The 16,409-nt window shown below is 38.8% G+C and overlaps 2 protein-coding genes across 2 annotated transcripts; both read left to right on the plus strand.

Annotated features, from left to right (window-relative positions):
* Window positions 1-5,697: 5,697 nt before the first annotated feature.
* Window positions 5,698-8,943, plus strand: LOC107047980 (S-antigen protein). Its single transcript, XM_015270917.1, has 3 exons — window positions 5,698-5,852; window positions 6,138-8,343; window positions 8,686-8,943. The coding sequence occupies exons 1-3, from the start codon at window positions 5,738-5,740 to the stop codon at window positions 8,693-8,695; spliced, it is 2,331 nt and encodes a 776-aa protein (XP_015126403.1). The 5' UTR covers window positions 5,698-5,737; the 3' UTR covers window positions 8,696-8,943.
* A 3,894-nt stretch (window positions 8,944-12,837) lies between these two features.
* LOC107047985 (venom metalloproteinase 2) lies at window positions 12,838-16,079 on the plus strand. Its single transcript, XM_015270924.1, has 12 exons — window positions 12,838-12,988; window positions 13,072-13,442; window positions 13,551-13,640; window positions 13,727-13,989; window positions 14,056-14,185; window positions 14,257-14,414; window positions 14,734-14,786; window positions 14,853-14,973; window positions 15,075-15,224; window positions 15,300-15,435; window positions 15,513-15,626; window positions 15,877-16,079. The coding sequence occupies exons 1-12, from the start codon at window positions 12,877-12,879 to the stop codon at window positions 15,934-15,936; spliced, it is 1,758 nt and encodes a 585-aa protein (XP_015126410.1). The 5' UTR covers window positions 12,838-12,876; the 3' UTR covers window positions 15,937-16,079.
* Window positions 16,080-16,409: the final 330 nt, after the last annotated feature.

Below are 16,409 nucleotides of genomic sequence, written 5' to 3' on the forward strand. Positions count from 1 at the left end.
TTAGAAAAATTAATATATGATGATCAAATTTTATTCTACGTTAGAGAAATTTTATCCTGAAGTGTAATAAATTTTACCCTTCCAGTCCAATAATTGTTATGTAGATAACAACGAAAATTCTACAACGGTTGGTAAATTTTACCCTACCGGTACAGTAATTTTTACTCTACCGGCTCGGTAATTTTTTTTTGTCGGGATAAAATTTCTCTAACGTAGAATAAAATTTGATCATCATATATTAATTTTTACTAAATTTCGGGATAGAAATGAGGAAACGAAGACTCATGATACACTTTTATAGAAAGGTAGGATAATTTTTATCAAATATTTCTCTCCGTGTTGCAATGTAACCGTTTCTTTCTTCAATTTGCTTGTAAAAGAATAGTTAGGGACACCCTAACGAAATGAGACAGCGGGGCAAAATGCATCTCCTTTAAAATTTGAGTTTTTACACAAATGACCACTTCCTCTATATTTGGCAATGAAATATCTAGTTTAGAGTACGATCACATGAATCCATCGTATCATGTAAGACATTAAGTTGAACGAAATCTAAAAAGTTCAGCAGATTTAATACGCTATTGTGAAAAGATGAATTAAGATGAATTCTATGATATCCGGTATGTAAACTGAGTAAAATTGCCAATGTTAACACGATGGAATGTTGCGCGCCAACAACACCATGAAGTCCACACGAAAGTCAATTCCCGCTGGGGATCCAGGTGAGTTAGTACGAGCCTTGGTTTGCCGAGGCTCAGTGACAGAAGCCTGGAGCAGGCTTGATATTAGCGTTCACTTCAGCCTGAAATGAGGGTGATAGATGGGGCTTTAGGGAAGCCTTAATTCAGGCTTCGTTCAGGCTTAGAGTATTGAGGCTGAATACGGAAAGGCTCACTCAAGACTCAACCAAGGTTATCTTTCAATCAATTGTTACCTTCCTCGTCAATAATTTCATATTTATCAACGAAGAAAAGTCTCTCTATCGAAGCAATAGGCATTACCGTGACCTCCCGTCAAACCAACCGAGCTATGTCTGGACAAGGCTTGCGGCAGCCCTTGGCAAGAAAGGCCTCCAAATTTCATTTAAAAAAATGAATTAATTAGTTTTTGGTTCATTGATATATTGGAATACAAAGAAAATAGCTGTTAATGATTGAAACGGAAAAACAAATATAATGCACGCCCAGTACTTCTTATACCAAAATGAAATCCTACATTTCAACAATTGTCCGAATGACCAAGTGGATAAGGCATCGCACTAGAGATCAGGAACACTTAGGATCGAATCGCGGCGGGTAGATGTTTTGTTTTTCATTCCTTTTGATAATGAACGTTATGCGGTAAACAGTAATCGTTAAGTAACACTAATAAACATAAATAATGAGATAATATTTTCACAAACAATGATAATTGATATTTCGAGGATTGAATGAACCCTTCTTCCCAGGCCTCGTTCAAGCCTCGTCACCCAGCCTGAGAACGTGGTTATCATTTCAGGGCTCAATGAGGTCTGATCCAAGCTTGGATGCCAGCTCCTATCCAGCATTTATAAGCCTTTGGCGACTTTGGATTTTTCCGTGTATAGGGTAGTGATCAAGTAGAGAGAGAACGGAAGGGGGACTTAGGGATTCAAATGGAAAGTTTTTAAGAGTTAAAGAATCTCTGAGGTTCAGAGGAAGAGGGCTAGAATGTAAGTGCGAAAGTGCAATGTTGCAAAGATTGTAGATCACTATGGTCATGTTTTGCGAGGATCAAACTTCATATGAACGATAACTTTTAAGGGTCAAATAGCATATATACGCAGTAAAAAATTGTGAGTGAATTTTGTTGTGAGTGAATGTGAGTGAACTCTGATATACTCCGTTATTGATATACATGGAGTATATCAATAATGGAGTTAGGTAATGAATGAAATGAAAATGGACACCACCATGGTGTCAACATAAATATGGTGATCAATACAGTTGGGTGTGAAAAATAAAAATCCACTTCGTGCCTAAAGCTTGAGTCAGGGCTGAGGGAGGAATTGAACTCCCATAAAGAGTTCATTTCAACACCGAAATCTTTAACACCTACACTGAAAAAAAAATTACTTCTGTCAAGTAAATTTACTTATCACAAGTAAATGTATATAAATATTTGCATTTGAAATGTGTGGATTTTCTTGTAGTTAGCAAACTTACTTGGCAAAAGTAATTTTTTTTTCTCAGTGTAACACTGAAGACCTTAATGTCGAACGGACAGGCAGGATCATCTTAAGGATTAAACAACCACAAGAGTCGATCGTGCAAGGTAGGAAGGATAATGACAAGAGTCAAACGATCACTAAGATCAAATGGGAGAACCATCTGTTTATTTCACTTGATTTATATATGAACCATAGTCGGTCAAATACACGTTATAAGCTGATGAATGAGAACCAGAACATTCTGTAAGAATTGAAATAAATAAATGACGTTTCAGTACGTGAAGGAAGATTGTGATAAAACCTTGAAATGTTGTGGACTAATTATAATACTATCATCGAGTTACACTCCTGTGATGAATTTCATATTGCTCATCATTGATTTTCATATGGAGATGACTTAAAAGATCATATAACTTTATTTTCTATCATTATTTTTCAAAAATGGGGTCTTGTAGATATGGCTGTCTTACTAGATACAATCGAAATTGAATCTCAATTGTGAAAGGTCAAACGTCCCAAGACTCAGATTTTTGGTATTCTTCTGCATACGACAAGTGAAGAAAAAATAACACCAATAAATTATTAGAACATTTAATGTTAAACTGGCAGTAATGTGTCAATTAATCGCAAACGAAATTTTCCCTTCGGTCCTAACTCGTCATTCCGTACGCATTGGCTGTCCACCATTGGAACCTATTTCTACGTGATTAAATCCAACGTCACGATAATGCTTGTAAATTGGCCAAATTATGTGCCGCTCGACCCTGGCCAACGAAGGGGATGGCGGATTAACATACGCATCATCTCGACACCGAGTCGACCTAAAATTTGCATTGCTACGTGTCGAACGAGCACTTGATCTCTTGGGAGTCTGACCAATGTATGTCTCCAATGCAAAATGCATTCACTGGTGGTCCTCACTGAAGTCCATTTTTTCCACCTCTGCGGTTGAAAAATTGGCCAAAAACTGTCAAGGGAGGGGCTCCTAAATGTCCAACAGTAAGAAAAGCTTTTGGCCACTGCGTAATTGTGTCAGGGGAACTGGACACCATGTAAATGGCACACTCGATTACGGTTGACTGAAAAGTGGTAGTCTTACTGTCCTATGTCGCTCTCTTCGGTGGTTGTCCAGTTAGTTTCTCTCCTTCTTTCGTTCCTCTCTCATCACAGTGCACCTAGGCAGCACCAAACTGGCTCTAACAAGCGTACAACCACAACTGAGTACAGTTTGCAACGTACTGCTGTCTCTAGAGGACCTATTACAATCTTGGATTACTAGTTCCCACCTACGGTATGAAATTGGCGGATTGACATTCATAATTTTAAATTGAAATCATTCAAATATTCCGTCAATCCATTCAGAGCATTCAACTTGATCGAATATTTATAAATTGCCAATTATTAATATAGTTTACTGGTAAGAGCTATTGTTTTTTCAGATAGAAATCGATGACTATTTCTAAAAATGGATAATGAGGTAGTGTCAATTCTCCATTCTCATGGAGCGCTTTCTATTTAAATTTCTCTCCTTTTCTCGAAAAAAAAAAATTCGACTGGGTTGTTGCAGGTAGGTCGTCCTGAATGTAGCCCATTCTGGGTGTAACTAATAATTTCCTGACACACACACACACACACACGCAATCACACAGACACACATACACCTCCGAAAACGTTACAGAATGATTTAAGGGGTCATGAAACGGGGTGATATGATGAAATACCCACATTGGATTTTCGGGGTCATTGCAGTAACTTTTTCCAAGGGGTTGGGAAGGTGAAAACTTTCAACATTTAATAGTTTAATAATAGCTGAAACATGACATATGTCAGTATATGTCAAGTACTATATCATAATTCGCCTGTCTTGTTCATCAACCGTCAAAACCAGTAGATTTGCATGAAATTCTCTTTATTTCAACTTTTGTGTAGTTCCCATTCTTTGGGGATTGAACACAGAGACAACCGTGCAATTCTAGTGTACTTCTGTCAACAGCAAGTACCAAGTTTATTACCACCAATCTCTCCGCAATGTCCCATTGATTTTACAGGTTAAGGGTCAACCCTGTGTGTTCACCTCATTATTTTCTGACAAACGTTGATGGCGATAAAACGAAAGGTTATCCCCTCACTTGAAACTGAATTTCTCGAGAAATTGGGAAGAGAGTTTCTCCACAAATGAAATTGTCACCATCTCGCCTTTGTTCCCTCTTCTGTCTTCTAAATTATGTAAACGTTATTATAATGGGAGCATGATTTTAAGTGTCACAAACTCATCAAGATGAAAATCTCTTGATAGGCATTTGCGTTTAATGATACTCTCAATTATTTCTAAAAGCTGACACGTTAATATCCATCTTCTTTAATATTTTTTTTTCACCCAGTTGAGAAATAACTTTTAACTTCCCGATTTATATCGGGTAGGTATTGTAATTGTCCCCAAAATTGAATGTGAAAATTTCATGATATCTTCACGTTTTATGACAACTAAAAACTTTCTATGAAATTTCTGATAAAATTTCTGATGAAATTTGACAGAATAATAATTCAGTTATGAATTAAGACAACGATAATTCAATTCTAAATTCCTGATCATTATTTTCATTATTGATATTTCATAAAGCCCCGAACAAAACATGAATGAATAACTTTACATTTAATTATTACGGAAGCAGCCAAAGTAATTGTTTTTATCATTTTGTTGCATTTATTTAACATGACAGGAATCACATGATGCTCATTCCGAACATGAATGGAAACGGCTCAAAGCAGAACAGGCTTAACCATTAAAATTTAATGCATTTATCAGTATTTAATAGAAAAATACAGAAAGTAAATTGTTGTGGCATGTAAAGTCACACAGAGGAATGAGAGGAAAGAGAAGATTAAGAAAGAAAATCAGATTTCAACGAGTGTAAGAGTCAATAAGGTAGTGAATCTGCAAGTAGAAATGTAGATGAAGATGTTGTTAATCAGTGGATGTTAGATTTTTTGGATGAATACACCCAAGGCTGAATGGATTTTACTATTATATTGTACGAAAGGAAAATTCCAATGCTCATCATTCAGCATAAATGGAATGTCCGGTGCAATATGAAATTATTATTTTCTGAATATTTATTATTTACATTCTTATAATTTCGGCAATTTATATTGCCAGGTTCAGTTTGTCAACTTATAATTTTCTCATTGTGTATAGAAAAACAATGAATCATTGGCCTCTATGAATAGAATCAACATGTAAATATTTGTATTATTCAAATCAGAGTTTTTAAAAAATTCTAATGTTGTTTCCCTGACCGTTGAGGTATTGTTATTGGTAGTTAACAGATGTAAATGACAGACTAGATCGAGAAATTATCTGTCTGATGAAAAGTCATTGGTTCTAGACTAAAGTAATGGTAACTACGAATTTTCCTCATCATAACTGAGTTTCATTTTCATTTGGTAAACAAAAAATTTACGAATATAAAAAGGTGCGAGGGAAAATCTGCCACAGACCGCAAGGAAATATGTAACTAGCACAGGTGTGCTCATCGTAGATAGTACACGATGATGCTGCTCCGCATTTCATTCTTATTGAGCTTGTTTTGCCTATTGTTAACCGTCAATGGCTACCCACAACGTGGCATAGATTTGGATCGTCCCGACAGAGTTATCAAACGAGGTAATAGTATATTTCCTTATTGGGTCAAAGAAACCTTGTCTGACGAATATGAGTATGCAGCCCGCGTGAAAGGTGAGGGCTGTAATCATATAAGCTAGAAAGATCTTTTTCGGACGCGTGACGAACAATATTTTTTGTCATAACGAACGTAGGTAGGATGTTACGCGTCCATGAAGCCAATGCCTCACGGCCGAAATGCCAGAAAGTATTATTCTTTTGATGATTCACTGGAAATTAATAAGCACAGAGACTAATCGATTACTCTCTTTGGTTGACTTGGCCTAGATGGAACCATAATTAAGATTTACCGCAAACCTAAGGATTCTCCTACTCCAGCGCCCGACCCTCAATCCGTCTCAAATTCCGAATCTGAAGATTCCGGCCCCGAAGTGAATCCCGGAACTGGTGCCAATTCCGGTGTAGATTCTGGCCCCGAAGAAAATCCTCCACATGGGCCGAATTCCGGCGAAGATTCCAATGAAGATTCTGACTCGGAAGGAAATCCTGGAGCTGGTCCGAATTCGGCTCAAAATTCCGGTGAAAATTCTGGGCCCGAACTGAATCCTGGACTTGGCTCCAATTCCGGCGAAGATTCTGACGAAGATTCTGGCCCCGAAGTGAATCCCGGACCCGGCCTCAATTTTGGTGAGGGACCCGATGAAGATTCTGGTCCAGAGGAAAATTCCGGGCCTGGCCCCACTTCTGGTGAGGCGTCCGGTGACGATTCTGTCCCAGAGGAAAATCCCGGACTTCCGCATTCTGGTGAAGACTCCGGGGAAGGTTCTGGCCCCCATATGAACCCTGGATCTGGTCCGAATTCCGGTGAAGATTCTGGCCCTGAAGTGAATCCTGGACCTAGCTCCAATTCTGGTGAGGGATTCGGTGAAGCTTCTAGCCCAGAGGAAAAACCTGGACCTGGCCCCAATTCTGGTGAGGGTTCCGGTGAAGATTCTGGCCCAGAGAAAAATCCCGGACTTCCGGAGTCTAGTGAAGGTTCCGGGGAAAGTTCTGGCCCCGAAGTAAACCCTGGATCTGGTCCGAATTCTGGTGGGAGTTTCGGTGAATATTCTGACCCTGAAGTGAATCCTGGACCTAGCCCCAATTCGGGTGAGGGGTCTGGTGAAGTTTCTGGCCCAGAGGAAAATCCCGGACTTCCGGATTCTGGTGAAGGTTCCGGGGAAAGTTCTGGCCCCGAAGTGAACCCTGGATCTGATCCGAATTCTGGTGGGAATTCCGGTGAAGATTCTGGTCCCGAAGTGAAACCTGGACCTGGACTCAATTCTGGTGAGAGATCCGGTGAAGATTCTGGCCCAGAGAAAAATCCCGGACTTCCGGATTCTGGTGAAAGTTCCGGGGAAGGTTCTGGCCCCGAAGTGAATCTTGGATCTGGCCCGAATTCTGGCGGGAATTTCGGTGAAGATTCTGGTTCCGAAGTGAATCCTGAACCTGGCCCCAATTCTGGTGAGGGGTCTGGTGAAGTTTCTGGCCCAGAGGAAAATTCCGGACTTCCGGATTCTGGTGAAGGTTCCGGGGAAAGTTCTGGCCCCGAAGTGAACCCTGGATCTGATCCGAATTCTGGTGGGAATTCCGGTGAAGATTCTGGTCCCGAAGTGAAACCTGGACCTGGACTCAATTCTGGTGAGAGATCCGGTGAAGATTCTGGCCCAGAGAAAAATCCCGGACTTCCGGATTCTGGTGAAAGTTCCGGGGAAGGTTCTGGCCCCGAAGTGAATCTTGGATCTGGCCCGAATTCTGGCGGGAATTTCGGTGAAGATTCTGGTTCCGAAGTGAATCCTGAACCTGGCCCCAATTCTGGTGAGGGGTCTGGTGAAGTTTCTGGCCCAGAGGAAAATTCCGGACTTCCGGATTCTGGTGAAGGTTCCGGGGAAGGTTCTGGCCCCGAAGTGAACCCTGGATCTGATCCGAATTCTGGTGGGAATTCCGGTGAAGATTCTGGCCCCGAAGTGAAACCTGGACCTGGCCTCAATTCTGATGAGGGATCCGGTGAAGATTCTGGCCCAGAGGAAAATCCCGGACCTGGCCCCAATTCTGGTGAGAGTTCCGGTGAAGATTCTGGCCCAGAGGAAAATCCCGGACGTCCGGATTCTGGTGAAGGTTCCGGGGAAGGTTCTGGCCCCGAAGTGAATCCCGGAGCTGGTTCGGATTCTGGTGGGAATTCCGGTGAAGATTCTGGCTCCGAAGTGAATTCCGGATCTGGCCCCAATTCTAGTGAGGGTTCCGGTGACGATTCTGGCGCAGAGGAAAATCCCGGACCTCCGATTTCTGGCGAAGGTTCCGGTGAAGATTCTGGCCCCGAAGTGAATCCTGGACCTGGTCCAAATTCTAGTGAGGATTATGAAGAAGATTCGGGCTCTGAAGTGACTCCTTCCCCCTGTTGGAATCTTCGTGGGGGTTCACTTCCTCCAATTCTTCGTAGACTTGGTCCTGGTACTCGCTGGGGTTTCATTCCGGGATGGATTGTATGGGTACCGTAAGTATTTTGTCTAATCCTAGATCCCCATGTTTATTGAATTTAGCCAGTACAATTCAAGAGGAATAGCTGTCATTAAATGAATTATTAGAAATTCGATATTTCGATATTTAGAATTGGATCTAGCCAATCGCCGAATCGTCAGGTCGATCTTGAATGATTGGAATGAATCGAAATTATGCTAACATATTTGTTAACGTATGATAACAGTGAATCTTCCCGTTATAAGTGGAAACTCTTTTATTCGCACAACAGACGGAATTCTTTGTGAAAAAATTCACCAACAACGAATTAATATTCAATTCTTAGTATTCATCATCTGATATAATATTTCTGTTGCAGCAACGTGTGAATGGAGGCTGCCTTCCAGTGACATAAATCAGATATTTGAACGATGGAAACCATTATACACCTGTGGTAGATGGAACTCGATACTACCCATAATTTACGAGTCCTCATCGAATTTTCATAATGGGATGGAATTGACGATGTAATATACTGAATTAGTTAGGGAACAATCTAGTTATGAAGTGAAGTGAATATTAACCGAGCATACACAATAAATATTTAACGAACATCAAATGTTCCGTTTTGCCTTAATTGTTGTTCTTCAGTACGTATTCCCAAAAGACAGGTAAAAATCTTTGCCGAAACATTGAAAAATATGAAAAGGTTCCGCCCTCGGCTCTTTCAATTCCAATTTTTTCTTGTCTATTCATAGTTTTTGTTTTCGTGTGTCCGTAAGTGGACAGCTTACCGACTCGGCCTTGCACCTGATAAACGTTTTAGTCCTTCAATATACTTTAATCACCGTAAATGACTGTATTTACAAGTTCGATGGAAAATTATCGCAAATGGTTGGACTTGATTTCATCAGAGATAAAAACGAACAATTAATGATTTCGATTCCGATTTTGCGCCAATTCTCTCTACTTGAGATTTTCTATGAATTGGAAGTATTTAATAGAATGACCGCCTTCACCGACATAGCTATCCTGTGATTTCCTGCTACTTCAATTGGAATACTAGATGCAATCGAAGTGCGAATGCAGCACAGTGTAGGACACAAAGCCGCATGTATAGGGAATGGCAAAGTGCCGAAAAGTCTGTAGGTCGGAAAATCAGATCAAAAAAATTTTGTAGGTGGCTGTATCTTTCATACCACCGTCAAAGCTCCGAATTTTCTTCAATATAAAAGGCCTTCTTTTGTATCTTTCCAAAACTCACTAAATTCTCAGAATCCTCCGAACGATTTAAGAATTTTCCAGAGAGTGCTAGAATTTTCCAGAAGTTTCTACGTTGATTGCTGTAGTATGCAAGACCTTGTCTTTATTTAAATTTTTATGAGGAAGCAAGATTACTTTGGAAAATCTCCAAAGGTTTTTTGAGTTGTGTGGACACCGAGAGAATTTTCTGAATTTTTTTTAGAAAACCTATATCCTATAATCCTCACCACAAAAGAATGATCGTGGCTGAGTACCCCCACTCTCTCGAATTTGGCCCCGACTCGACCTCGCCACCACTTAGATCCAAAATCATACTTTCTTGGCGGCGACGATAGAATTGTCGAGAAAACGGGTGAATTTTCTCGAATTGTCTAGAAAACTGGAGAATTTTCCCGAGTTGTTTTAGAAAGTCAGAACAGTTTCTCGAATTTCGTTGAACAAAAGATATTTTATAGTAATTTTCAAGGAAACCCAATGATTTTTTCGAAAAATCTAGAATTTTTTAGAAATCCGACAGATGGCGCTGACAACAATGGTTTTTCCTAAAATGCCCGTCCACTATGGAACCATAGACGTATTCACGTCAACAGAGGAGTGAGGTGCAAAAAAGAAAAAAAAATAAGACGGAAGAATGACGGATAAAGTACAAATGTTTCAGAGAATTTCTAGTTTTGCAATCGATAATTCTACTTCAATATATTCCATAATTAATTTTTTTTTCTGAGAGCATCAGTCAATGTATATGCCTAGAAAACACATTTTTCTGAAGATTGTGTCAATGTTTTTTTATGGATAATGTTTATAATAGTCCGCAACTATTGAAAAAAAAATCCAAGTAGCTGTACTACACAGTTTAGAAGATAATTAATAATGAAATGGGGACTTCTAACACGCGAGGATTGGCCAAACGGTTGTAGGTGAATTCATCCCGGACTACTCATCCCAAACCAATTCATCCCGGACAATTGACCCTAAACAAATTCATCCCAACACAAATCAATCCCACGACAATTTCTTCCCAAACATCAAATTCCAATGGAATTTTTCATGGCAACAAGACTAATTCAGGGAGAGAAAAATATTAACTTTATTTTCACAGAAAAAGACACTAAACACGACACCAAAATCAATCAGATACTTCACGATTCCCTCCTAGTATTGTTTACACAACCGATCAATGGATTAACGGGAAACATTGCAAAAAAACGGTCAAATCATTCTTATTCATCTCAATTAACATTCGCCAGAGAGGCCACGTAATAGACCACAGCATCGATTTACAAAATCAGTACAAAACTTGAAAATTAATCCGATAAGTCACGCGATTCAGCCAAGCGTATTCTTCATCAAAACAGTAATAATAAAAAAATGGAATGAAACTGGCGTGGAATGAAATTGTTTGAGATGAATTGTCATGGGTTGAATTTGTCTGATGAATTATCCTGAGGTGAATTACAGTAGACTCGATAACTGTCCTCCCGTTAACTGTCGCTATTCCGGGAATTTCTCAGTTTCAAGTGGTTTTCGCGGAACGGAAACATCCCCCACTCGCATGCCTCGGTTCCTTGCAGTTTTCCCTAAACTTCGCCCCTAATCGTGTCACGCGCTCAGTTGTTTCTATCTCCATAAACTAAACGAGAAGAACACGAATAAAATAAATGCCCTCTCCACATGCATATTACCACTAGTCCCATTAAATTTCGGGGAATCGGTGCGCGGAGTGGGGGCCGTTTTTAAGTGTTGCTTTCGTGGAACTGCGATCGATATTGGTCCCGACGAGCGACAGTTAACGGGAGTGTACTGTAACCGGATACTGGCCAAACGAGGGTTATGGGTCCTTTGGAACTTGATTTTTCCATCTCATGAGAAAACGGTTCTTATGATGTCTTTAAAGAAGTGAGTCAAGATAGATTGATGAATTGCGAATACGGTGAATTTTTTGTGAAAATTTTGCACTACATAGTTTCCGCGATATTCCACTTGAAAAAATGGAAATTTCGTGAAAACCTTTCTTATTTGATTCAAAAAATTAATCAACAAATGATTTTTTATTTCATTCAAATAGTTATTGTTGTCTGCGTCAACTTATGACAATGCTTACTGCTTAAGGGATATACCTTAAAAGAAAATATAAAATGTGAGAGTTGAATATAATTTGGAAGTTTAATGGTTTATCTTACTAGAATGGATATAGTATTTATCCCAAATACAATATGAAAAAATAAATCCGAGGATTAAATCAGGAGTGACTGAGATTTGACTGCGGCATTTTCCAGGTTATATATTAAAAAATTATTTAAGCTATTATCTGATCGATCCCAGAGATGAATTTTACTCTAAGGTTTATTTTCTTAACAAGGCTGCATATCTAATAATTACTTTCCTTTTCACTCCAAAAACTGTTCACTCTTTTCTTAATCATACGATCAATCTTTGAATAAAATATTCCATATCTGTTCATCTGATCGTCGAAGCCAGTAATATTGGATTTTTTATTACAAAATGAATTAGGGATTTAAACGACTATTCAGATGGAAAAGAATGTAGATATAAATTGAATTCTTGATAGCACCTATCCATACTCGTGATTTATTTTTTACACACGGAAAGAAATGTTCAGTAAAAATTACGGAACTCACAATTCACTCACCGATTACGGAATCGACTCAGAAAATTTAAGTGACGGTATCGTAATTTTTAACAGGAGATAAAAATCAGATAAAAATTACGGAACGATCTGGAAAAATTCCGTGACAGTTCCGTAAAATTTCCTACAATCACATTTCATTCCGGAATTACTGAGAAGGTACGTAATTTTTGTTGAATGTTTCTCTCCGTACAACGGATCATAAAAACTCATTCATCGATCCATTTCCTAATGAGATTGAACACTTTCCTGTTAAATGGATAATTCCGACATTCTTGTTCAATATCGTGATAATCCGCTATTCATGTGAGTAGCAAATTATCATGTGAACATGCGACTTATTCAAATGATGACGGTTTTAGAAATTCTGATTTTTTTCCTCAAATACCGAGGAATCCCCATGGGCGCTCAACAAACATAAAATAATGAGAAGCCGTGTAAAATTATCGATATGACGAAGTGTTCATGACGGTCGACTCAATAAATATTAGGGAATACGCATTTTCCGTGTCATAACTCAGCTAAATTATCTATTAGTCTTTGAAAATAACAGACGCCCTAACAAACTGCGAATATATAAAGAGGTGTGAGTGAAGTTCTCCTGCAGTGAACGCCAATGTGCTGTAGTGAAATCGTGAGCAAATTCTCAGCTTTTCCATCATGATTCTACTACCAATATTCTTTCTATCGAGTGTTTTTTGCTTGTTGTCAAATGTCAATGGCTATATCCATTTTGGAGTAGAACCAGATCTTGATAATGAGAATCCAGAAGGTACAATAGATGTTTTGTTCAACTTCAAATAAATTACAGGCGTGAATCATTAATTGAGTGATCCCCGCATTTTAAATGAATAGGAGAAGCGGTCCAAATCTTCCATTCTCATGGTCATCGACGCGCTCATTCGGGTTCTAGTTCAGAATCTAATTCAAAATCTAGTTCCAGTTCCAGTTCTGAATCCAGTTCTGGATCTGACTCAAGTTCCAGTTCCGGATCCTCTTCTTCTTCTACTTCCTCTGACTCAGATTCTTCCGTTGACGAAGACTTTGACGATTCAAATTTACTGACTGACGATGCAATATTGAAAGTGAGGTTTACGGCGTTCGGAGATGCTGTCCAAGTGAGCCTGAAACGCGTCAACAGCCAATTGGCTGGTTCAACTACACCTGTGTGGCTAGCCGAAGGATCGGCTGGTAGAAATATCACTTTTATACGAGCTCACGCAAATGTAAGTCAATCTTTCGTTACGATACTTCCCGAGAGCGAGAGTATTCTTGAAATGGAACGATGTGATTGCATTTACTGTTTATGCATTGACAACCTCTCCATTTTTTAGGCTCTTGGGACAGCACTCCGTTTATACCAAGATCGAGAAACGGGTTCATCAATCCTGCTGACACGCGACAATGATGGGGACACGCATTTCGTAAATATTAAATTTGAAAAAATTGAAATTGTATAAATAACATATATCAGGACAGAGAATTAATCGCCAACATTTTACAACGGTAGCTAGGAGTGGTAGCAGGATACAACATTCACCATCAACCATCCCATAGGCTGAAGAAACGTTCGATTGCACGACGATCACCAATTGACGGATATACAGCTTCAGATTACCACTATGTAACAAAATATTCTCGAAGAAAGAGGGCTGCTCTTAATGAGGTTCATTCAATAATAGAATCCCGGCGAAAACGAGAAACTGCCGCTCCTGACACCACGATTTATCCGGAAATCCTAGTAGCAACTGATTACGACCTTGGATTTACTTCGTAAGTAGGAATGCATCACATAATATAGTCGAACTGTTTTAATATACGATATCATCCACATTGTAGAACAACGAGTGAGGAGTTCTACGATCATCTGATCTACATCTTGGCGTTCTTCAATGGCGTTGACCTTTTATTCCAAGACATACGCAGTCCGGATGTTCGTCTTCATATTGCTGGTATCGTTGTCAATGCTGTAAGTATGGAGATTGATCAATTGACTGAAATCAGAAGACGAATAAAAAATATAATGGAACATGTGTACAGAACCGTGCTGCAGTACCATACATTCACAACAATATAGCAGTTGATGGTTCTATCAATGGCAGGAAAGCGGCCGAAGACGCTGGACCCTTTTATTATACAAACCTCAACTCCTCTGAATTTGCTGCTGGATCGTATGATATTGTTATGACTCTGACCAAGTACGTACTCCCTTTATAATAACCTTACAATACTTTCCAAATGTCGTATACCTATTTGGGTTTAGGAACCTCTTCGATTCACAATGAAAGAAAAATCGATTCATTAGAATTGTTACCCATTAATGGTGCATTTAACAAGTCAGCGAACATTTATTACAACATTAAATAAGTAGAAATTCGCGTCGGCGTTTGATTATTTATGATAAAGTGAAAGTAACTGGTGAAAAGAGTTCAGTGTTTTAATTGTCAAATACCTACTGTCATTATATGTAGAACATACAAAAGAGATGATTTAGAAAATCTTATTCTTCAAATTTAGCACTTACGTTTGTGATGAAGTCGAAAAGGACATTTGCACTCCGTTAATAACTGGTAAGTGTTTCAAATTTCAAATGATATTAATGAATGGTTATCTTAATTAACTGATATTATTTGCAGGTGTTTCAACTATTCATCCTGTCTGCGAGAATAATTATCCTGTTGTTAACATGTCAGCAATAATCGAAGATGATTTGGCATTTAGTGGAACACGAATTGCTGGTCATGAATTGGGACATATGTAAATTGAGTATTACTTTAAATATGGATGTAAATGTATAGTTTGCGAAATTTCAATAACTTCAATAATTTCAATAATTTCGATAACTTCGGCAATTGAAGAATGGGAGCCGGGCATGATAGCGATGAAGATGAAGGTGGTGGCGATTGTGATTTTCACGATGGCTACATAATGTCAAGATACAATGAGAATAGTACAGTGAGTCTCAAGTGGTCAGCTTGCAGTAAGGCAAGATTGAGGGAAGAACTGAGGTAAAGCATTCAAAAGATTTAAACATTGGATATAATGTGAATGAAGCAAGTATTTTAATGATAATACTCTTCCAGCAATGCTACTGCTGATTGCCTTCGCAATCTTCCTAACTGGAAAAAGGATGGAAAGAAACTGCCTCCAATATTACCTGTCAATATAAAAGGTGCCAATGCTCAATGTCGAAGTCTTGGATTCGTCAAATCTTGTCTGGTTAGTAAATTGCTTTCGGATATCAGTCAACTGAATTTGAGTGAACATATTCCTCAACACTATTATTAATGATGTAGGGTCCTAACATTTGCAATGCGCTGCAATGCACAGATGAGCCGTTCCTGTTCAGCACAAACTGCGAACCAGCAGGAGTGCCAGCTGTGCAAGGAGCTTACTGCGGTATTAATCACGTGAGTATAATATTTAATGTCGAATATTTTTATGCACATCGAAGGACGAAAATCAATTATGAAATCATGACTAATTTTGGCACTTGCGATTGAGTCTTCATTTGTTAAAAATGGTGACCGACGTAAGATAAGTTTCTAAAGCAAACTTCCATCTGGCGAACATTCCCTGGATTTAATATTAAATTATTGGGTTTCATGATTTAAAAATATAGTAGCCAATTATATGGAAGAAACGTTATTTATATTCCAGCACTGTATCAACGGCGATTGCGTTCAAGTAAACGTGTCCAACTGTGAGGACGAAGCATAAAATCTGGCTGTGCATAATCGAACTATGGGCATATAACTATCCTCATTTCACCTCGAACATTCATTGGAATTAAAATTGCTGCAGAAATCATATTTGTTTTTCGAATAATGAAGTAGACCTAATAAATATTCATGTAGCATGCATTTTTCGCAGTTGAAGTAATTATTAAATATAATTTCAATTCAATATATATGCCCTCGTTATATCAGTTATGGACATGAAAGCCGATCAGAAAATACAATTTTCGGTACAATATTCTATAAGGAATGACTCCAATAAGGAACATATTATTCAAATAAGTTTTTCGTCATTCAGGCCCATTAGGTAGCGCCTACTATAGCTGTCTTGAGGGAAGCTAAATGGCGTTTAACAGACCAGGTCTGTTAAGCGAAGCACAGGTATGGTTAACTCGAGTTAGCAGCCCTAGGACAATAAAAACATACAGTTTCTAGATGGGCAACCCACAAAACCTT

Source organism: Diachasma alloeum, unplaced genomic scaffold (genome assembly GCF_001412515.2).
Source record: "Diachasma alloeum isolate Michigan unplaced genomic scaffold, Dall2.0 Dall_scaffold_00184, whole genome shotgun sequence".
Taxonomy (NCBI): Eukaryota; Metazoa; Arthropoda; class Insecta; order Hymenoptera; family Braconidae; genus Diachasma; species Diachasma alloeum.

Coding starts and splice junctions, on each gene's coding strand:
- LOC107047980 (XM_015270917.1), top strand. CDS start 5,738: ATGATGCTGCTCCGCATTTCATTCTTATTGAGCTTGTTTTGCCTATTG. Junction 5,853..6,137: donor CGACAGAGTTATCAAACGAG/GTAATAGTATAT, acceptor GACTTGGCCTAG/ATGGAACCATAATTAAGATT.
- LOC107047985 (XM_015270924.1), top strand. CDS start 12,877: ATGATTCTACTACCAATATTCTTTCTATCGAGTGTTTTTTGCTTGTTG. Junction 13,641..13,726: donor ATGATGGGGACACGCATTTC/GTAAATATTAAA, acceptor TTACAACGGTAG/CTAGGAGTGGTAGCAGGATA. Junction 14,974..15,074: donor GGTCATGAATTGGGACATAT/GTAAATTGAGTA, acceptor CGGCAATTGAAG/AATGGGAGCCGGGCATGATA.